The sequence below is a fragment of the Mus musculus genome, chromosome 6 (genome assembly GCF_000001635.26).
Source record: "Mus musculus strain C57BL/6J chromosome 6, GRCm38.p6 C57BL/6J".
In the NCBI taxonomy this organism is placed as follows: Eukaryota; Metazoa; Chordata; class Mammalia; order Rodentia; family Muridae; genus Mus; species Mus musculus.
The window spans coordinates 57,005,235-57,028,933 of NC_000072.6; the positions used below are offsets into that span (position 1 = coordinate 57,005,235).

Consider the following 23,699-nt stretch of genomic DNA (forward strand, 5'->3'; position numbering starts at 1 on the left):
GATAGAAATCCTAGGAAAGAAATCAGGAACCATAGATATGAGCATCAGCAACAGAATACATGAGATGGAAGAGAGAATCGAATCTCAGGTGCAGAAGATTCCATAGAGAACATGAATACTACAATCATAGAAAATGCAAAATGCAAAAAGATCCTAACTGAAAATGTCCAGGAAATCTAGGCCACAATGAAAAGACTAAACCTAAGAATAATAGGTATGGATGAGGATGAAGACTTTCAACTTAAAGGGCCAGTAAATATCTTCAAAAAAATGTATAGACGGAAACTTCCCTAACCTAAAGAAAGAGATGCCCATGAACATAAAAGAAGCCTACAGAACTCCAAATAGAATGGACCAGAAAAGAAATTTCTCCTGACACATAATAATCAGAACAACAAATGCACTAAATAAAGAAAGAATAGTAAAAGCAGTAAGGGAAAATGGTCAAGTAACATATAAAAGCAGACCTATTAGAATTACACTAGACTTCTCACCAGAGACTATGAAAGCCAGAAGATCCTGGGCAGATGTTATACAGACACAAAGAGAACACAAATGCCAGCCCAGGCTACTATACCGAGCAAAACTCTCAAGTACTATAGTTGAAGGAAGCAAAGTATTCCATGATAAAACCAAATTCACACAATATCTTTCTATGAATCCAGCCCTTGAAAGGATATTAAAGGGAAAACACCAACACAAGGAGGGGGATTACAGCCTAGAAAAAGCACAGGAGTAATCTGTCAACAAACCTCAAAGAAGATAGCTGCAAGGACAGTATCCTAATTCTGACAACAAAAATAACAGGAAACAACAGTTACTTTTCCTTAATACAAAGAAGGAACTCAAGAAGCTGGACTCCAGAAAATCAAATACCCATATTAAAAAAATGGTGTACAGAGATAAACAATGAATTCTCAATTGAGGAATACTGAATGGCTGAGAAGCACCTGAAAAAATGTTCAACATCCTTAATCATCACAGAAACACAAATCAAAACAATCCTGAGATTACACCTCACATCAGTCAGAATGGCTAAGATAAAAAAATTCAGGTGACAGCAAATGCTGGAGAGGATGTGGAGAAAGATGAACACTCTTCCAGTGTTGGTGGGATTGCAAGCTGGTACAACCACTGTGGAAATCAGTGTGGCGGTTCCTCAGAAAATTGGGCATAGTACTACCGGAGCATCCAGCAATACCTCTCCTGGGCATATACCCAGAAGATGTTCCAACTTGTAATAAGGACACATGCTCCACTATGTTCATAGCAGCCTTATTTATAATAGCCAGAAGCTGGAAAGAACACAGATGTCCCTCAACAGAGGAATAGAGACAGAAAATGTTGTACATTTACATAATGGAGTACTACTTAGCTATTAAAACCAATGACTTCATGAAATATCAGTCAAATGGATGGAACTAGAAAATATCATCGTGAGTTAGGTAGCTCAATCACAAAAGAACACACATGATGTGCACTCACTGATAAGTTGGTATTAGCCCATAAACATAGAATACCTACAATATAATTTGTAAAACACATGAAACTCAAGAAGAAGGAAGAGCAATGTGTGGATACTTCTCTCCTTCTTAGAAGGGGAAAGAAAGGACCCATGGAAGGAGTTACAGAGACAAACTTCAGAGCTGAAACAGAAGGACGGAACATCTAGAGACTTCCCCACCTGGGGATCCATCTCATAAACAACCACCAAACCCAGACACTATTGCATTTGGCAGCAACATTTTGCGGATAGGACCCTGATATAGTTATCTCTTGTGAGGCTATGTCAGTACCTGGCAAATATAAAAGTGGATGCTCACAGTCATCTATTGGATGGAACACAAGGCCCCTAATGCAGGAGCTAGAGAAAGTATGCAAGGAGCTAAAGGTGTCTGCAACCCTATAGGAGGAACAACAATATGAACTAAGGAGTAGCCCCCAGAGCTCTGCCTCTAGTTGCATATGAAGCAGAAGATGGCCTAGTCAGCCATCAATGGAAGGAGAGACCCTTGGTCTTGCGAAGATCATGTGCCCCAATACAGGGGAATACCAGGACCAGAAAGCGGGAGTGGTTCGGTTGGAACAGATGTCGTGTTCCAGTTACCAGTCATGTCAATATCCTTGGAGTGAAGAGTCCTTGGGGATCTTGGGACCCTCCACTGAGATCTGCCCCAAAATGCCACGGGAGTGGCGCCAACCAGTATGAATTCCAGCCACTGGTCGCTGGGTTTCCTTTGTCCCTGTTCCTGCTGGCACAAGACACTCTGGGTTTGTTGGAACAGATGTTGATTCCACTTACCAGTGATCTGAAGATCCTGGGTGTGCTAGGTTGCCTGCAGTGTGACGAGTCCTTTGGGGACCTTGAGGCCTTCCACCGAGGTGGTGCATGGGGGTTGTGGCGGCCAGAATGAATCTCAATATTCTTTCAACAAAATTGAAAACAAACTAAGTACTGTGTGAAATTAGCCATGTTTCTAAAATACCAATTAGAAAATTTCTAGGAGAGAAATTTTCCAACATGTAATTATTTAATAACTCAAATACAAATATTTTTAAACTGGTTATAATCTATGCACAGTAATATATTTTCAGTTTTTATGCTATGTCTACACTGTATTCTAATGTTTATCCATTTATTTTATCTCAGTTATATTTAACCCAGCATTTTGTAATTTGAATATTATATGGACTAGACATTCATCATTTATCAAAGCTTTCTAATAAGTATTTACTGGCATTTTCATTCATCTAATACAAAAGTGATGTTACTGCCTCTGTGAAGATACATCCCCAATGATGTAGATCTTATCAGTTGTTTAATCCCATAAATGTCTCTTTATAGAGTTAGCAGAGACCTATGATGGTATACTTCAGTTGAAATCATTATATGATGTCTTCTGTGGTCATTTGAGAACTCTGGACAGGTAGGCTATCAAAGGTACTAATTCAATCATTCACGTGCTATGCACTGAAAAAGTGACATACCCTAAATCCATATATAACCTCCATTAGCACCTGGAATATTTCAAGAAGAAGGCTAAGGAGAAGAAAAAGAAGAAATTAAAATCCTCAGTTACAGTGTGTTCTAACTTCAGTTTCTAGGCAATCTACTTGTTACATCTAGTGAATCAATAAACAATTGTACATTTTCCATTGCTCTATCCATTCCAAGTGTACAAGCATATGAAATTCCTGAAGTCTTATATAAATTCATTCAGTTATGCCTTCCATGATTGTACCAGAAAGAATTTGTAATGCTTGAATTTAAGCTGTTTTTGATTTTGCATAGTGTACGGAGCCATCCAGCACAGTAGGCTGTAGTGGTTTGAATATGCTTGGCCCAGGGAGTGGCACTGTTAGGAGGTGTGGGCTTGTTGGAGGAAGTGGGCCACTGTGGGATTGGACTTTGAGACTTTCCTTCTAACCATGTGGGAGACAGTCTTCTCCTAGCTGCCTTTGGGACAAGAAGTTGAGCTCTCAATAACTCCTGCTCCATGCCTGCCTGAATGCTGCCATGGTTTCCACCATAATGATAATGGACTGAACTTTTGAACCTGTAACCTAGACCCAGTTAAATGTTGCTTCTTATAAGAGTTGCATTGGTCATGGTGTCTTTGAACAGCAATCAAAACCTAATTGAGACTCAGTCCTTTACTTTATCTTTTTCAATCATCTAATAAGTCACACCCTGTAGTGCCATCAGTGGATGTTTGGAGACAGAAGACATTATAACAGGAGTAGAAACACTGGCATTTTTCATTACTTCCTTTGCCTTCATAACCTGCTGATGCCTTATCAGATATACAGCACTTCCAGTTGTTGATGGATGGCTACTACGCAATCCAACTTTATAACTGTTTTGTTCAGATAATATCAAATAATACCAGTTAAATAATACCAGTTAGAAATAACATAAGATAAAACCGTTTAGAACCACATGGTAATCTCGTGGCCCATTATCAAATGTTGGTTTTTCTCAGAGGTTCAATAAAAGGGTCAAAAGCTGTCTCTCACAGGGAGCCTATTGGCCTCCAGATGGTAGATATTTGACCCCAAATTCCAAGGGCTTCTACTGCGATTCAGGTATAGGGCATGCTAAGGCTTGAAACAGGATCCCTATCTGCTAAAGAAACCTCAGGTAAATTGGGTCTGTTAGATTTTTAGCCCACATTGAAAGCAACCTACAACATAGTATGGACTTTTTGAATAGTATCATCTTAGTGAAGTACTATTCAAAGCTATCAGTTTTCCAGCTTCCTTCATATAAAGGCCAGTGGAAAGCATCCAGGTCATAAATGTGCTGCCACCAGAATAGAAGCTCAATAAACATGCTATTTCTTCCCTGTTATTAGGAGGGACTAAATGCAACAACTTATCTTTTACTTTAGTAGACCTATTTCTTCATGTCCCACAGCTCTGAACTGCTAGAAATATCACTGAGGTAGAACGTCCTTGAATTTGGGTGGAACTATATTCCAGTCTTCTAATGTGCATGCATTTTATCAGCAAGACTCAAGGCATAGCTACTCTCTGCTTCTCTGTTCCAAGCAGCACAATCCCATCAATACAGTGGACCTGAATGATATCTTGAAGACAATGCAGGAGATTATGATCCTTTTAAACAAATTTGTGATATAGAGCAAATTAGAATACTTTGAAGTAGAAATGCAAAGTTTTACTCCTGGCATTGGCAAATGAAAACACATGGCTTATGTTGGGATTTATAAATAAGTATTTTTAAACGCTTCTGTGATATCATTTTCTGCTTATAGGTATCAAGAAATATGTTAATAAGCTTGAGAAAATAATTCACATCCTGTAGAAAAAAATATAACTGAAGAAACTCCCATACTTGGTTCCTCACAGTCAACAGTCACTCTCCATGTATGAATGCTTCCGAGTTGAGTTATCAGTCTGTTGTTTCCATACAGGCCAATTAATGTATAGTGAGATGTAGCAATAACCATTGCCTCTGGACATCCTTAATCCTGGATGCTGGTATTGATTTTTGTAATCCCTTTGGGAATGTGATCTATTTTGGCAGAAGTTTGGATAGCAATTCCTGCTGTCTTCATGATTCTATTTGACTGGAGTACTCTTGCCTATCATTTTATTCAAAGCTGATGCCTGTCTTTTAAACTAAGGTGTGTTTCTTGTAGGCAGCAGACAGCTGCATTTTCATCTACACTCTGTGTTTTGAGTGGAGAATTCAGGCCTTTCATGTGTGAATTATTATTGAAATGTGTGTGTTAGTTCTGATCATCATGTTGTTGGTTTTTGGTGTTGTAACCTTATTGGTAATTTTGTTTTGATAATTATGGCTTCATATTTCTTCCTCTGTCTCACTCCTATCCTCATTCTTTTCTTCAGCCCAAATAATACTTCTTGAATTACTTTAGGTTTAGTATAAAGTTTCTTATACCCACCTCTACCCTGCTCCCCTACACACTCACTCCCACTTCTTTGCCCCGTTGTTCCACTGTACTGAGGCATATAAAGTTTGCAAGACCAATGGGCCTCTCTTCCCAGTGATGGCCGACTAGACCATCTTCTGCTACATATGCAGCTAGAGACATGAGCTCTGGGGGTAATGGTTAGTTCATACTTTTGTTCCACCAATAGGGTTGCAGACCCCTTCAGCTCCTTGGGTCTTTTCTCTAGCTCCTCCATTGGGGGCCCTGTGATCCATCCAATAGCTGAGTGTGAGCATCCACTTCTGTGTTTGCCAGGCACTAGCATAGCCTCACAGGAGACAGCTATATCAGGGTCTTTCAGCAAAATCTTGCTGAAAGCCAAAATTTATTTTTAATATTTTTATTACATATTTTCCTCAATTACATTTCCAATGCTATCCCAAAATTCCCCCATACCCTCCCCGCCACTTCCCTACCCACCCATTCCCATTTTTTTTGGCCCTGGCATTCCCCTGTACTGGGGCATATAAAGTTTGTGTTTCCAATGGGCCTCTCTTTTCAGTGATGGCCGACTAGGCCATCTTTTGATACATATGCAGATAGAGTCAAGAGCTCTGGGGTACTGGTTAGGTCATAATGTTGCACCTACAGGGTTGCAGATCTCTTTAGCTCCTTGGTTACTTTCTCTAGCTCCTCCATTGGAGGCCCTGTGATCCATCCAATGGCTGACTGTGAGCATCCACTTATGTGTTTGCTAGGCCCGACCTAGTCTCACAAGAGACAGCTACATCTGGGTCCTTTCAACAAAATCTTGCTAGTGTATGCAATGGTGTTAGCGTTTGGAAGCTGATTATGGGGTGGATCCCTGGATAAGGCAGTCTCTAGATGGTCCATCCTTTCGTCTCAGCTCCAAACTTTGTCTCTGTAACTCCTTCCATGGGTGTTTTGTTCCCAATTCTAAGGAGGGGCATAGTGTCCACACTTCAGTCTTCATTCTTCTTGAGTTTCATGTTATTAGCAAATTGTATCTTATATCTTGGGTATCCTGGGTTTTGGGCTAATATCCACTTATCAGTGAGTGCATATTGTGTGAGTTCCTTTGTGAATGTGTTACCTCACTCAGGATGATGCCCTCCAGGTCTATCCATTTGCCTAGGAATTTCATAAATTCATTCTTTTTAATAGCTGAGTAGTACTCCATTGTGTAAATGTACCACACTTTCTGTATCCATTCCTCTGTTGAGGGGCATCTGGGTTCTTTCCAGCTTCTGGCTATTATAAATGAGGCTGCTATGAACATAGTGGAGCATGTGTCCTTCTAACCGGTTGGGACGTCTTCTGGATATATGCCCAGGAGAGGTATTGCTGGATTCTCCGGTAGTACTATGTCCAATTTTCTGAGGAATCGCCAGACTGATTTCCAGAGTGGTTGTACAAGCCTGCAATCCCACCAACAATGGAGGAGTGTTCCTCATTCTCCACATCCTCGCCAGCATCTGCTGTCACCTGAATTTTTGATCTTAGCCATTCTGACTGGTGTGAGGTGGAATCTCATGGTTGTTTTGATTTGCATTTCCCTGAAGATTAAGGATGTTGAACATTTTTTCAGGTGCTTCTCTGCCATTCGGTATTCCTCAGGTGAGAATTCTTTGTTCAGTTCTGAGCCCCATTTTTAATGGGGTTATTTGGTTTTCTGGGGTCCACCTTCTTGAGTTCTTTATATATGTTGGTTATTAGTGCCCTATCTGATTTAGGATAGGTAAAGAACCTTTCCCAATCTGTTGGTGGTCTTTTTGTCTTATTGACAGTGTCTTTTGCCTTGCCGAAGCTTTGGAGTTTCATGAGGTCCCATTTGTCAATTCTCGATCTTACAGCACAAGCCATTGCTGTTCTGTTCAGGAATTTTTCCCCTGTGCCCATATCTTCAAGACTTTTCGCCACTTTCTCCTCTATAACTTTCAGTGTCTCTGGTTTTATGTGAAGTTCCATGATCCACTTAGATTTGACCTTATTACAAGGAGATAAGTATGGATCTATTCGAATTCTTCTACATGATAACAACCAGTTGTGCCTGCACCAATTGTTGAAAATGCTGTCTTTCTTCCACTGGATGGTTTTAGCTCCCTTGTTGAAGATCAAGTGACCATAGGTGTGTGGGTTCATTTCTGGGTCTTCAATTCTATTCCATTGGTCTACTTGTCTGTCTCTATACCAGTACCATGCAGTTTTTATCACAATTGCTCTGTAGTAAAGCTTTAGGTCAGGCATGGTGATTCCACCAGAGGTTCTTTTATCCTTGAGAAGAGTTTTTGCTATCCTAGGTTTTTTTGTTATTCCAGATGAATTTGCAAATTGCTCCTTCTAATTCGTTGAAGAATTGAGTTGGAATTTTTATGGGGATTGCATTGAATCTGTAGATTGCTTTTGGCAAGATAGCCATTTTTACAATGTTGATCCTGCCAATCCATGAGCATGGGAGATCTTTCCATCTTCTGAGATCTTCTTTAATTTCTTTCTTCAGAGACTTGAAGTTTTTATCATACAGATCTTTCACTTCCTTAGTTAGAGTCACGCCGAGATATTTTTTATTATTTGTGACTATTGAGAAGGGTGTTGTTTCCCTAATTTCTTTCTCAGCCTATTTATTCTTTGTATAGGGAAAGGCCATTGACTTGTTGAGTCAATGTTATATTCAGCTACTTGATTGAAACTGTTGATCAGGTTTTGGAGTTCTCTGGTGGAATTTTTATGGTCACTTATATATACTATCATATCATCTGCAAAAAGTGATATTTTGACTTCTTCTTTTCCAATTTGTATCCCCTTGATCTCCTTTTGTTGTCGAATTGCTCTGGCTAATACTTCAAGTACTATGTTGAAAAGGTAGAGAGAAAGTGGGCAGCCTTGTCTAGTCCCTGATTCTAGTTGGATTGCTTCCAGCTTCTCTCCATTTCCTTTGATGTTGGCTACTGGTTTGCTGTAGAGTGCTTTTATCATGTTTAGGTATGGGCCTTGAATTCCTGATCTTTCCAAAACTTTTATCATGAATGGGTGTTGGATCTTGTCAAATGCTTTTTCTGCATCTAACGAGATGATCATGTGGTTTTTGTCTTTGAGTTTGTTTATATAATGGATTACATTGATGGATTTTCGTATATTAAACCATCCCTGCATCCCTGGAATAAAACCTACTTGGTCTGGATGGATGATTGCTTTAATGTGTTCTTGGATTCAGTTAGCGAGAATTTTATTGAGGATTTTTGCATCGATATTCATAAGAGAAATTGGTCTGAAGTTCTCTATCTTTGTTGGATCTTTCTGTGGTTTAAGTATCAGAGTAATAGTGGCTTCATAAAATGAGTTGGGTAGAGTACATTCTACTTCTATTTTGTGAAATAGTTTGTGCAGAACTGGAATTAGATCTTCTTTGAAGGTCTGATAGAACTCTGCACTAAACCCGTCTGGTCCTGGGCTTTTTTGGCTGGGAGACTATTAATAACTGCTTCTATTTCTTTAGGGGATATGGGACTGTTTAGATGGTCAACTTGATCCTGATTCAACTTTGGTACCTGGTATCTGTCCAGAAATTTGTGCATTTCGTCCAGGTTTTGCAGTGTTGTTGAGTATAGCCTTTTGTAGAAGGATCTGATGGTGTTTTGGATTTCTTCAGGATCTGTTGTTATGTCTCCCTTTTCATTTCTGATTTTGTTAATTAGGATTTTGTCCCTGTGCCCTCTAGTGAGTCTAGCTAAGGGTTTATCTATCTTGTTGATTTTCTCAAAGAACCAATTCCTCGTTTGGTTAATTCTTTGAATAGTTCTTCTTGTTTCCACTTGGTTGATTTCACCCCTGAGTTTGATTATTTCCTGCCGTCTACTCCTCTTGGGCAAATTTGCTTCCTTTCTTTCTAGAGCTTTTAGATGTGTTGTCAAGCTTCTATTGTGTGCTCTCTCCAGTTTCTTTTTGGAGGCACTCAGAGCTATGAGTTTCCCTCTTAGAAATGCTTTCATTGTGTCCCATAGGTTTGGGTACGTTGTGGCTTCATTTTCATTAAACTCTAAAAAGTCTTTAATTTCTTTCTTTATTCCTTCCTTAACCAAGGTATCATTGAGAAGAGTGTTGTTCAGTTTTCACCTGAATGTTGACTTTCCATTATTTATGTTGTTATTGAAGATCAGTCTTAGGCCATGGTGGTCTGATAGGATAGATGGGACAATTTCAATATTTTTGTATCTGTTGAGGCCTGTTTTGTGACCAATTATATGGTCAATTTTGGAGAAGGTCCCGTGAGGTGCTGAGAAGAAGTTATATCCTTTTGTTTTAGGATAAAATGTTCTGTAGATATCTGTCAGTTCCATTTGTTTCATAACTTTTGTTAGTTTCACTGTGTCCCTGTTTAGTTTCTGTTTCCACGATCTGTCCATTGATGAAAGAGGTGTGTTGAAGTCTCCCACTATTATTGTGTGAGGTGCAATGTGAGCTTTGAGCTTTACTAAAGTGTCTTTAATGAATGTGGCTGCCCTTGCATTTGGAGTGTAGCTATTCAGAATTGAGAGTTCCTCTCGGAGGATTTTACCTTTGATGAGTATGAAGTGTACCTCCTTGTCTTTTTTGATAACTTTGGATTGGAAGTCGATTTTATCCGATATTAGAATGGCTACTCCAGCTTGTTTCTTTAGACCATTTGCTTGGAAAATTGTTTTCCAGCCTTTCACTCTGAGGTAGTGTCTGTCTTTTTCCCTGAGATGGGTTTCCTGTAAGCAGCAGAATGTTGGGTCCTGTTCGTGTAGCCAGTCTGTTAGTCTATGTCTTTTTATTGGGGAGTTGAGACCATTGATATTAAGAGATATTAAGGAAAAGTAATTGTTGCTTCCTTTTATTTTTGTTGTTAGAGTTGGCATTCTGTTCTTGTGGCTGTCTTCTTTTAGGTTTGTTGAGGGATTACTTTCTTGCTTGTTCTAGGGTGTGATTTCTGTCCTTGTATTGCTTCTTTTCTGTTATTCTCCTTTGAAGGGCTGGATTTGTGGAAAGATATTGTGTGAATTTGGTTTTGTCTTTGAATACTTTGGTTTCTCCATCTATGGTAATTGAGAGTTTGGCCGGGTATAGTAGCCTGGGCTGGCATTTGTGTTCTCTTAGTGTCTGTATAACATCTGTCCAGGCTCTTCTGGCTTTCATAGTCTCTGGTGAAAAGTCTGGTGTAATTCTGATAGGCCTTCCTTTATATGTTACTTGACCTTTCTCCCTTACTGCTTTTAATATTCTCTCTTTATTTAGTGCATTTGTTGTTCTGATTATTATGTGTCAGGAGGAATTTCTTTTCTGGTCCAGTCTATTTGGAGTTCTGTAGGCTTCTTGTATGATCATGGGCATCTCTTTCTTTATGTTTGGGAAGTTTTCTTCTATTATTTTGTTGAAGATATTAGCTGGCCCTTTAAGTTGAAAATCTTCATTCTCATCAATTCCTATTATCCGTAGGTTTGGTCTTCTCATTGTGTCCTGGATTTCCTGGATGTTTTGAGTTAGGATCCTTTTGCATTTTGTATTTTCTTTGACTGTTGTGTGGATGTTTTCTATGGAATCTTCTGCACCTGAGATTCTCTCTTCCATTTCTTGTATTCTGTTGCTGATGCTCGCATCTATGGTTCCAGATCTCTTTCCTAGGGTTTCTTTCTCCAGCGTTGCCTCGCTTTGGGTTTTCTTTATTATGTCTACTTCCCTTTTTAGTTCTAGTATGGTTTTGTTCATTTCCATCACCTGTTTGATTGTGTTTTCCTGTTTTTCTTTAAGGACTTCTACCTGTTCGGTTGTGTTTTCTTGCTTTTCTTTAAGGGCCTGTAACTCTTTAGCAGTGCTCTACTGTAATTCTTTAAGTGACTTATGAAAGTCCTTCCTGATGTCCTCTATCATCATCATGAGAAATGTTTTTAAATCTGGGTCTAGATTTTCAGTTGTGTTTGGGTGCCCAGGACTAGTTGGGGTGGGAGTGCTGCATTCTGATGATGGTGAGTGGTCTTGATTTCTGTTAGTAGGATTCTTACGTTTGCCTTTTGCCATCTGGTAATCTCTGAAGCTAGCTGTTATAGTTGTCTCTGTTAAGAGCTTGTTCTTCTGGTGACTCTGTTAGCCTCTATAAGCAGACCTGGGAAGGTAGCACTCCCCTTAGTTTCAGTGTGCAGAGTATTCTCTGCAGGCAAGCTCTCTTCTTGCAGGGAAGGTACCCAGATATCTGGTGTTCGAACCGGACTCCTGGCAGAAGTTGTGTTCCACTCACCAGAGGTCTTAGGATCCTGTAGGCAATCCTCTGTCGGCCCTTGCGGGTGTACCCCGGGGCTCGAGTGGAGCAAAAGGGGCTTGTGCCCCAGGTCAGGCCCAGGTAGTCTGCTTCCCTATTTACCGAGTCTCAGGTTCCCCACGATTGGATTGGGGCTGGCGCTGTGTTCCACTCAACAGAGGTCTTAGGATCCCGTGGGGAATGCTGTGTCGGCCCCTGCGGGTGTCGGGCGACTCCGCTGGCAAGGTAGCCCGGGGCTCCAGTGGACTGGAAGGGGCTTGTCTTTTTTATGACTTCTTAGCTTCTTTTTATTATATATATATATATATATATATATATATATATATATATATATATAATTACATATTTTCCTCAATTACATTTCCAATGATATCCCAAAAGTCCCCCATACACCCTCCCGCCACTCCTTACCCACCCATTCCCATTTTTTGGCCCTGACATTCCCCTGTACTGGGCCATATAAAGTTTGCATGTCCAATGGGCCTCTCTTTCCAGTGATGGCTTACTAGGCCATCTTTTGATACATATGCAGCTAAAGACAAGAGCTCTGGGGTACTGGTTAGTTCATAATGTTGCACCTATAGTGTTGCAGATCTCCTTAGCTCCTTGGTTACTTTCTCTAGCTCCTCCATTGGGGGCCCTGTGATCCATCCAATAGCTGACTGTGAGCACCCACCTATGTGTTTGCTAGGTCCCGGCCTAGTCTCACAAGAGATAGCTATATCACGGTCCTTTCAGGAAACGCTTGCTAGTGTGTGCAATGGTGTCATCGTTTGGAGGCTAATCATGGGATGGATCCCTGGATAAGGCAGTCTCTAGATGGTCCATCCTTTTGTCTCAGCTCCAAACTTTGTAACTCCTTCCATGGGTGATTGTTTCCAATTCTAAAAAGGGGCAAATTATCCACACTTTGGTCTTCGTTCCTTTTCATTTTCATGTGTTTTACAAATTGTCTCTTATATCTTGGGTATACTAAGTTTCTGGGGTAATATGCACTTATCAGTGAATACATATCATTTGAGTTCTTTTGTGATTGTGTTACCTCACTCAGGATGATGCCCTCCAGGTCCAACCATTTGCCTAGGAATTTCATAAATTCATTCTTTTTAATAGCTGAGTAGTACTCCATTGTGTAGAAGTACCACATTTTTTTTTATCCATTCCTCTGTTGAGGGGCATCTGGGTTCTTTCCAGCTTCTGGCTATTATAAATAAGGCTGCTAGGAACATAGTGGAGCACGTGTCCTTCTTACCGGTTGGGACATCTTCTGGATGTATGCCCAGGAGAGGTATTGCAGGATCCTCCAGTAGTACTATGTACAGTTTTCTGAGGAACCGCCAGACTGATTTCCAGAGTGGTTGTACAAGCTTACAATCCCACCAACAATGAAGGAGTGTTCCTCTTTCTCCACATCCTTGCCAGCATCTGTTGTCACCTGAATTTTTGATCTTAGCCATTCTGACTGGTGTGAGATGGAATCTCAGGGTTGTTTTGATTTGCATTTCTCTGATGATTAAGGATGCTGAGCATTTTTTCAGGTGTTTCTCTGCCATTCGGTATTCCTCAGGTGAGAATTCTTTGTTTAGCTCTGAGCCCCAAATTTAATGGGGTTATTTGATTTTCAGGAGTCCACCTTCTTGAGTTCTTTATATATATTGGATATTAGTCCCCTATCTGATTTAGGATAGGTAAAGATCCTTTCCCAATCGGTTGGTGGCCTTTTTGTCTTATTCACGGTGTCTTTGCCTTACAGAAGCTTTGGAGTTTCATGAGGTCCCATTTGTCAATTCTCGATCTTACAGCACAAGCCATTGCTGTTCTATTCAGGAATTTTCCCCTGTGCCCATATCTTCAAGGCTTTCCCCCAGTTTCTCCTCTATAAGTTTCAGTGTCTCTGGTTTTACGTGGAGTTCCTTGATCCACTTAGATTTGACCTTAGTATAAGGAGATAGGAATGGATCAATTCACATTCTTCTACAGGATAACCACCAGTTGTGCCAGCACCATTTGTTGAAAATGCTGTTTTTTTTCCACTGGATGGTTTTAGCTCCCTTGTCAAAGATCAAGTGACCATAGGTGTGTGGGTTCATTTGTGGGTCTTCAATTCTATTCCATTGGTCTACTTGTCTGTCTCTATACCAGTACCATGCCGTTTTTTTTATCACAATTGCTCTGTAGTAAAGCTTTAGGTCAGGCATGGTGATTCCACCAGAGGTTCTTTTATCCTTGAGAAGAGTTTTTGCTATCCTAGGTTTTTTGTTATTCCAGATAAATTTGCACATTTCTCTTTCTAATTGGTTGAAGAATTGAGTTGGAATTTTTATGGGGATTGCATTGAATATGTAGATTGCTTTTTGCAAGATAGCCATTTTTACAATGTTGATCCTGTCAATCAATGAGCATGGGAGATCTTTCCATCTTCTGAGATCTTCTTTAATTTCTATCTTCAGAGACTTGAAGTTCTTATCATACAGATCTTTCACTTCCTTAGTTAGAGTCCTGCCAAGGTATTTTCTATTATTTCTGACTATTGAGAAGGGTGTTGTTTCCCTAATTTCTTTCTCAGCCTGTTTATTCTTTGTGTAGAGAAAGGCCATTGACTTGTTTGAGTTAATTTTATATCCAACTACTTCACCGAAGCTGTTTATCAGGTTTAGCAGTTCTCAGGTGGAATTTTTAGGGTCACTTATATATACTATCATATCACCTGGAAAAAGTGATATTTTGACTTTATCTTTTCCAATTTGTATCTCCTTGATCTCCTTTTGTTGTCAAATTGCTCTGGCTAGGACATCAAGTACTATGTTGAAGAGGTATGGAGAAAGTGGGCAGCCTTGTCTATTCCCTGATTTTAGTGGGATTGCTTCCAGCTTCTCACCATTTATTTTGATGTTGGCTACTAGTTTGCTGTAGATTGCTTTTATCATGTTTAGGTATGGGCCTTGAATTCCTGATCTTTCCAAGACTTTAATCATGAATGGGTGTTGGATCTTTTCAAATGCTTTCTCGCATCTAACGAGATGATCATGTGGTTTTTGTCTTTGAGTTTGTTGATATAATGGATTACGTTGATGTATTTCCGTATATTAAAAGCTCCCTGCATCACTGGAATAAAACCTACTTGGTCAGGATGGATGATTGCTTTAATGTGTTCTTGGATTCTGTTAGCAAGAATTTTATTGAGTATTTTTGCATTGATATTCATAGGGGAAATTGGTTTGAAGTTCTCTGTCTTTGTTGGATCTTTCTGTGGTTCAGGTATCAGAGTAATTGTGGCTTCATAAAATGAGTTGGGTAGAGTACCTTCTACTTCTATTTTGTGGAATAGTTTGTGCAGAACTGGAATTAGATCTTCTTTGAAGGTTTGGTAGAACTCTGCACTAAACCCATCTGGTCCTGGGCTGTTTTTTGGCTGGGAGACTATTAATGACTGCTTCTAATTTTTTGGGAAACATGGAACTGTTTAGATCGATAACTTGATCCTGATTTAACTTTGGTACCTGGCATCTGTCTAAGAATTTGTCCATTTCGTCCAGGTTTTCCAGTTTTGTTGAGTATAACCTTTTGTAGAAGGATCTGATGATGTTTTGGATTTCTTCAGGATCTGTTGTTATGTCTCCCTTTTCATTTCTGATTTTGTTAATTAGGATTTTGTCCCTGTGCCCTCTAGTGGGTGTAGTTAAGGGTTTATCTATCTTGTTCATTTTCTCAAAATACCAACTCCTCGTTTGGTTAATTCTTTGAATAGTTCTTCTTGTTTCCACTTGGTTGATTTTGCCCATGAGTTTGTTTATTTTGTGCCGTGAACTCCTCTTGTGTCAATTTGCTTCCTTTTTTTTCTAGAGCATTTAGATGTTTTGTCAAGCTGCTAGTGTGTGCTCTCTCTAGTTTCTTTTTGGAGGCATTCAGAGGTATGAGTTTCCCTCTTAGAAATGCTTTCATTGTGTCCCATAGGTTTGGGTATGTTGTGGCTTCATTTTCATTAAACTCTAAAAAGTCTTTAATTTCTTTCTTTATTCCTTCCTTGACCAAGGTATCATTGAGAAGAGTGTTGTTCAGTTTCCACGTGAATGTTGGCTTTCTATTATTTATGTTGTTATTGAAGATCAGCCTTAATCCATGGTGATCTGATAGGATGCATGGGACAATTTCAATATTTTTGTATCTGTTGAGGCCTGTTTTGTGACCAATCATATGGTCTATTTTGGAGAGGGTCCTGTGAGGTGCTGAGAAGAAGGTATATCCTTTTGCTAGGATAAAATGTTCTGTAGATATCTGTTAATTCCATATGTTTCATAACTTTTGTTAGTTTCACTGTGTCCCTGTTTAGTTTCTGTTTCCACGATCTGTCTATTGATGAAAGTGTTGTGTTGAAGTCTCCCACTATTATTGTGTGAGGTGCAATGTGTGCTTTGAGCTTTACTAAAGTGTCTTTAATAAATGTGGCTGCCCTTGCATTTGGAGCATAGATATTCAGAATTGAGAGTTCCTCTTGGAGGATTTTATCTTTGATGAGTATGAAGTGTCCCTCCTTTTTTTTTTTTTTTTTATAACTTTGGGTTGGAAGTCGATTTTATTCGATAGTAGAATGGCTACTCCAGCTTGTTTCTTCATACCATTTGCTTGGAAAATTGTTTTCCAGCCTTTCATTCTGAGGTAGTGTCTGTCTTTTTCCCTGAGATGGGTTTCCTGTAAGAAGCTGAATGTTGGGACCTGTTTGTGTAGTGATTCTGTTAGTCTATGTCTTTTTATTGGGGAATTGAGCTCATTGATATTAAGAGATATTAAGAAAAAGTAATTGTCTCTTACTTATTTTTTGTTGTTAGAGTTGGCATTCTTTTCTTGTGGCTGTCTTCTTTTCGGTTCATTGAGGGATTACTTTCTTGCTTTTTCTAGGGCGTGATTTCTGTCCTTGTATTGTTTTTTTTTTTTCTGTTATTATCCTTTGAAGGGCTGGATTCTTGGAAAGATAATGTGTGAATTTGGTTTTGTCTTTGAATACTTTGGTTTCTCCATCTATGGGAATTGAGAGTTTGGCCGGGTATAGTAGCCTGGGCTGGCATTTGTGTTCTCTTAGTGTCTGTATAACATCTGTCCAGGCTCTTCTGGCTTTCATAGTCTCTGGTGAAAAGTCTGGTGTAATTCTGATAGGCCTTCCTTTATATGTTACTTGACCTTTCTCCCTTACTGCTTTTAATATTCTCTCTTTATTTAGTGCATTTGTTGTTCTGATTATTATGTGTCGGGAGGAATTTCTTTTCTGGTCCAGTCTATTTGGAGTTCTGTAGGCTTCTTGTATGTTCATGGGCATGTCATTCTTTAGGTTTGGGAAGTTTTCTTCTATTATTTTGTTGAAGATATTTGCTGGCCCTTTTAGTTTTATATCTTCATTCTCATCAACTCCTATTATCTGTAGTAGATTTGGTCTTCTCATTGTGTCCTGGATTTCCTGGATGTTTTGAGTTAGGATCTTTTTGCATTTTGTATTATCTTTGATTGTTGTGCCGATGTTCTCTATGGAATCTTCTGCACCTGAGATTCTCTCTTCCATCTCTTGTGTTCTGTTGCTGATGCTCACATTATGTTTCCAGATCTCTTTCCTAGGGTTTCTATCTCCAGCATTGTCTCACTTTGTGTTTTCTTTATTGTGTCTACTTTCTTTTTTATGTCTTGGATGGTTTCATTCAATTCCATCACCTGTTTGGTTGTGTTTTCCTGCAATTCTTTAAGGAATTTTTGTGTTTCCTCTTTAAGGTTTTCTACTTTTTTAGCTATGTTCTCCTGTATTTCTTTAAGTGAGTTATTAAAGTCCTTCTTGATGTCCTCTACCATCATCATGAGATATGCTTTAAAATCCGTGTCCTCCTTTTAGGGTGTGTGGGGGTGCTCAGGACTAGGTGCAGTGGGAGTGTTGCGTTCTGATGATGGTGAGTAGTCTTTATTTCTGTTAGTAGGATTCTTAAGTTTGCCTTTCTCCATCTGATAATCTGTGAAGCTAGTTGTTATAGTTTTCTCTGGTTAGAGCTTGTTCTTCAGGTGACTCTGTTAGCCTCTAACAGCAGACCTGGGAGGCTACCTGTCTCCTTTGCTTCATTGGTCAGAGTATTCCCTGTAGGCAAGCTCTCTTCTTGCATGGAATGTGCCCAGATATCTGGTGTTTGAACCTTCCTCCTGGCAGAGGTTGTGTTCTATTCACCAGAGGTCTTAGGATCCTGAGGGGGATCCTGTGTGGGTCCCGGTGCTGGAGTGGACCGGAAGGCTCTTTTTTAAAAATTGGGTATTTATTTCTTTTACATTTCCAATGCTATCCCAAATGTCCCCCACACGCTCCCCCACCAACTCCCACTTCTTTGCCCTGGCATTCCCCTGTACTGAGGCATATAAAGTTTATATGACCAATGGGCCTCTCTTTCCACTGATGGCCAACTAGGCCATCTTCTGATTCATATGCAGTTAGAGAAAGAGCTCCGGGGAGGGGGGGTATTGGTTAGTTCATATTGTTGTTCCACCTATAGGATTGCAGATCCCCTCAGCTCCTTGGGTACTTTCTCTAGCTCCTCCATTGTGAACCCTGTGATCCATCCAATAGCTGACTGTGAGCATCCACTTCTGTGTTTGCCAGGCCCCGGCATAGTCTCACAAGAGACAGCTATATCTGGGTCTTTTCAGCAAAATCTTGTTAGTGTATGCAATGGTGTCAGCTTTTGGAAGCTAATTATGGGATAGATCCCTGGATATGACAGTCTCTAGATGGTCCATCCTTTCCTCTCAGCTAGCAAGGACATTCTTTTGAGTAAACTCAGCAGCAAGGGAATATTCATGGATCATAGAAAAGGAAATAGAACTCATGTGGAAAGATCAACTGTTACAACTAACTTAAGAACTCTAGGAATTGACAAGAGAAACAAAAAGAAATGTTTATGTGTAATGCAACAAATTTTATTTAAATGGTATAAAAAAAACCTTGCTTTGCTATTAGACAAAATTTTTTATTGGCTATTTTATTTATTTACTTTTGAAATGTTATCCCCTTTCCCGATTATCCCCCTCAGAAACTCCCTATCACATCATCCCTCCTCCCGCTTCTATGAGGGTATGCAAAGAGAACTTCAGGGCAATTTCCCTTATGAATATCAATGCAAAAATACTCAATAAAGTTCTTGCAAACTAATTCCAAGTTTACATCAAGACAATTAAAGTTATTTTAAAAGACTATATTTTAGGGGGAAAACTGCACTGAGGCTATACAGAGTGATTCTTTTTACCTATTTGTAAGACTAAATCCAAGGAATCCTATGATATCTTCTTACCTCTGTGGGCACCAGAAATACAAACATACATACACATTTGCCACAGCACACACTGGTAAAATGAGTAATGAATTAATAATTTTAAATAAAAAAGAAAAAGTCTTTTAAAGAAAAACTCGGGTGGCACTTTGACTGAATATTTTTCAGCATAATTATTATTCTGTTATCAGAACTGATTTGTACCAAAGGGGTAATTGTGGGATAGGCATACATCATAAACTTCTGAAGAGTCAGGATGACTGGGTCATACATCCGTAACATTTCTGAGGTAAATGAGATGATGAAGTCCATCCAGTATAGGACAACAAAGAAAGACACCAGCAGCATGATGGTCTGCGTGGCCCTTTTCTCAGGGGATTCTCTCGGGTGGCTGAAGCTATGAAGATGCTTGCATTGCCTCTGATGCCTGAACAAGAAAATAACCATGTATACACTTGTAGTCAGCATGACTCCTACCAGAAACACATCTCTGGAGATTGATATTGTAAAAATCAGTCCCCTGATGATGTAGTTCATGGGTAAGAGTGAGCAGGATTTAGTGACCTGCATCTGGTTGGTCTCACTCACATTGGTAAAACCACCAACATAAAAGATCTGGTTAGTACTGAAGGACAAATTGAAAAACCAAATACATAAGAAAACATGGGTCATGTATTTTTTCACTTTTTGTTTAAATTTTGCCAACACAGAGGTATTGGGACTGATAGTGACAGCCTGGAACACACTCAGGAGGCAGGTGATGCAGATAGAGAGGCCTCTCATCACTCTGAATAAGTAGAATGTTGTCTTGCATTTGAAGTCATTCCCAATGTTCAGTGACTCAAATATGTCTGCAAGCAAAATATCCCCTCCAATGAGAACCACCATTATGTGAACAAAGGACAGTTGACAGGAGATCAGGTCTGTGGGCTTAGGTCTGTGACCTAGGATTATGAAAACATAGAAAAACAGAAGAACTGTATTGGCTAGGACTCCAAGTCCGGTTTGGAAATAAAGAACATTTTTGAATGAGGACATAAGTGAAGAATGTATTCATATTAACAGCATATTGGAAGTTTATTTCATATACCTGAAAAAATAATAGAGCATACATCAAGCTTGTGATACACTGGAAAATGTATTTATATCATAAGTCTATTTTTCCATATTAGTTCTTCATTAGTTCTTCATTAACTAATATTTCCATATTAGTTCTTCATTATTCATTCACACAATATGTACTCACTGATAAGTGGATATTAGCTCCAAACCTAGGATTCCCACGATATAAGATACAATTTCCTAAACACATGAAACTCAAGAAAAATGAAGTCTGAAGTGTGGACACTATGCCCCTCCTTAGAAGTGGGAACAAAACACCCATAGAAGGAGTTACAGAAACAAAGTTTGGAGCTGAGATGAAAGGATGGACCATGTAGAGACTGCCATATCCAGGGATCCACCCCATAATCAGCTTCCAAATGCTGACACCATTGCATACACTAGCAAGATTTTACTGAAAGGACCCAGATGTAGCTGTCTCTTGTGAGACTATGCCGGGGCCTAGCAAACACAGAAGTGGATGCTCACAGTCAGCCAATGGATGGATCACAGGGCTCCCAATGGAGGAGCTAGAGAAAGTACCCAAGGAGCTAAAGGGATCTTCAACCCTATAGGTGGAACAACATTATGAACTAACCAGTACCCCTGAGCTCTTGACTCTAGCTGCATATGTATCAAAAGATGGCCTAGTCGGCCATCACTGGAAAGAGAGGCCCATTGGACACGCAGACTTTGTGTGCCCCGGTACAGGGGAACGCCAGGGCCAAAGGGGGGGAGTGGGTGGGTAGGGGAGTGGGGGTGGGTGGGTAAGGGGGACTTTTGGTATAGCATTGGAAATGTAAATGAGCTAAATACCTAATAAAAAATGGAAAAAAAAAAAAAACAAAAAAATGTATAGACGGAAACTTCCCTAACCTAAAGAAAGAGATGCCCATGAACATAAAAGAAGCCTACAGAACTCCAAATAGAATGGACCAGAAAAGAAATTTCTCCTGACACATAATAATCAGAACAACAAATGCACTAAATAAAGAAAGAATAGTAAAAGCAGTAAGGGAAAATGGTCAAGTAACATATAAAAGCAGACCTATTAGAATTACACTAGACTTCTCACCAGAGACTATGAAAGCCAGAAGATCCTGGGCAGATGTTATACAGACACAAAGAGAACACAAATGTTCTCCAAGTACTATAGTTGAAGGAAGCAAAGTATTCCATGATAAAACCAAATTCACACAATATCTTTCCATGAATCCAGCCCTTTAAAGGATATTAAAGGGAAAACACCAACACAAGGAGGGGGATTACAGCCTAGAAAAAGCACAGAAGTAATCTGTCAACAAACCTCAAAGAAGATAGCTGCAAGGACAGTATCCCAATTTTGACAACAAAAATAACAGGAAACAACAATTACTTTTCCTTAATACAAAGAAGGAACTCAAGAAGCTGGACTCCAGAAAATCAAATACCCATATTAAAAAAATGGTGTACAGAGATAAACAATGAATTCTCAATTGAGGAATACCAAATGGCTGAGAAGCACCTGAAAAAATGTTCAACATCCTTAATCATCAGAGAAATACAAATCAAAACAATCCTGAGATTACACCTCACATCAGTCAGAATGGCTAAGATAAAAAAAATTCAGGTGACAGCAGATGCTGGCGAGGATGTGGAGAAAGAGGAACACTCCTCCTGTGCTGGTGGGATTGCAAGCTTGTACAACCACTCTGGAAATCAGTCTGGTGGTTCCTCAGAAAATTGGGCATAGTAGTAATGGAGCATCCAGCAATACCTCTCCTGGGCATATACCCAGAAGATGTTCCAACTTGTAATAAGGACACATGCTCCACTATGTTCATAGCAGCCTTATTTAAAATAGCCAGAAGCTGGAAAGAACACAGATGTCCCTCAACAGAGGAATAGAGACAGAAAATGTGGTACATTTACACAATGGAGTACTACTCAGCTATTAAAAACAATGACTTTATGAAATACCAGGCAAATGGATGGAACTAGAAAATATCATCGTGAGTTAGGTAGCCCAATCACAAAAGAACACACATGATATGCATTCACTGATAAGTGGGTATTAGCCCAGAAACTTAGAATACCCAAAATATAATTTGCAAAACACATGAAACTCAAGAAGAAGGAAGACCAATGTGTGGATACTTCTCTCCTTCTTAGAATGGGAAACAAAAGACCCATGGAAGGAGTTAGAGAGACAAACTTCAGAGCTGAGACAGGACAGACCATCTAGAGACTTCCCCACCTGGGATCCATCTCATAAACAGCTACCACACCCAGACACTATTGCATTTGGCAGCAAGATTTTGTGGATAGGTCCCTGATATAGTTATCTCTTGTGAGGCTATGTCAGTGCCTGTAAAATACAGAAGTGGATGCTCACAGCCATCTATTGGATGGAACACAGGGCCCCTAATGAAGGAGCTAGAGAAAGTACCTAAGGTGCTAAAGGTGTCTGCAACCCTACAAGAGGAACAAAATATGAAGTAAGGAGTAGCCCCCAGAGCTGTGCCTCTAGTTGCATATGTAGCAGAAGATGGCCTAGTCGGCCATCAATGGAAGGAGAGGCCCTTGGTCTTGAGAAGATCATGTGCCCCAGGACAGGGGAATACCAGGACTAGGAAGCAGGAGTGGTGGGTTGGAACAGATGTCGTGTTCCAGTTACAAGTCATGTCAATATCCTGGGAGTGCTAGTGTGCCTGCAGTGTGAAGTGTTTTGGTGACCTTGGGACCCTCCACTGAGATCTGCCCCAAAATGGCATGGGAATGGCACCAACCAGTATGAATTCCAGCCACTGGTCACTGGGTTTTTTTTTGTCCCTGTTCCTGCTGGCACAAGACACTCTGGGTTTGTTGGAACAGATGTTGATTCCACTTACCAGTGATCTGAAGATCCTGGGTGTGCTAACTTGCCTGCAGCATGGCGAGTCCTCTGTGGACCTTGGGACTCTCCACCGAGGTTGGGCATGGGGGTTGTGACGACCAGAACGAATCTCAATATTTTTTCAACAAAATTGAAAACAAACTAACTACTGTGTGAAATTAGTCATGTTTCTAAAATACCAACTAGAAAATTTCTAGGAGAGAGATTTTCCAACATGTAATTATTTAATAACAGAAATACAAATATTTTTAAACTGGTTACTATCTATGCACAGTAATATATTATCAGTTTTTATGCTATGTCTACACTGTATTCTAATGTTTATTCATTTATTCTATCTTAGTAATATTTAACCCAGCATTTTGTAATTTGAATATTATATGGACTGTACATTCTTCATTTATTAAATCAATCTAATAAGAATTTACTGTCATTTTCAATCATCTAATACAAGAGGGATGCTACTGCCCCTATTAAGATACATCCCCAAGGATGTAGATCTAAAAGTTGTTTAATCCCATAAACGTCTCTCTATACAGTTAGCAGAGACCTATGATGGTATACTTCAGTTGAAATCATTATATGGTGTGTTCTGTGGTCGTTTTAGAACTCTGGACAGGTAGGCTATAAAAGGCACTAATTCAATCATGTTGACTCATTCTCAAGCTATGCATTGAAGAAATGACACACCCTAAATCCATATATAACCTCCATTAGGACCT

At 39.6% G+C, this 23,699-nt stretch overlaps 1 protein-coding gene across 1 annotated transcript; it reads right to left on the bottom strand.

Annotated features, from left to right (window-relative positions):
• Nucleotides 1-19,103: 19,103 nt before the first annotated feature.
• Vmn1r7 (vomeronasal 1 receptor 7) lies at nt 19,104-20,039 on the bottom strand. The gene has a single exon (NM_001166710.1). The coding sequence runs from the start codon at nt 20,037-20,039 to the stop codon at nt 19,104-19,106; it is 936 nt and encodes a 311-aa protein (NP_001160182.1).
• Nucleotides 20,040-23,699: the final 3,660 nt, after the last annotated feature.

Coding starts and splice junctions, on each gene's coding strand:
- Vmn1r7 (NM_001166710.1), bottom strand. CDS start 20,039: ATGTCCTCATTCAAAAATGTTCTTTATTTCCAAACCGGACTTGGAGTC.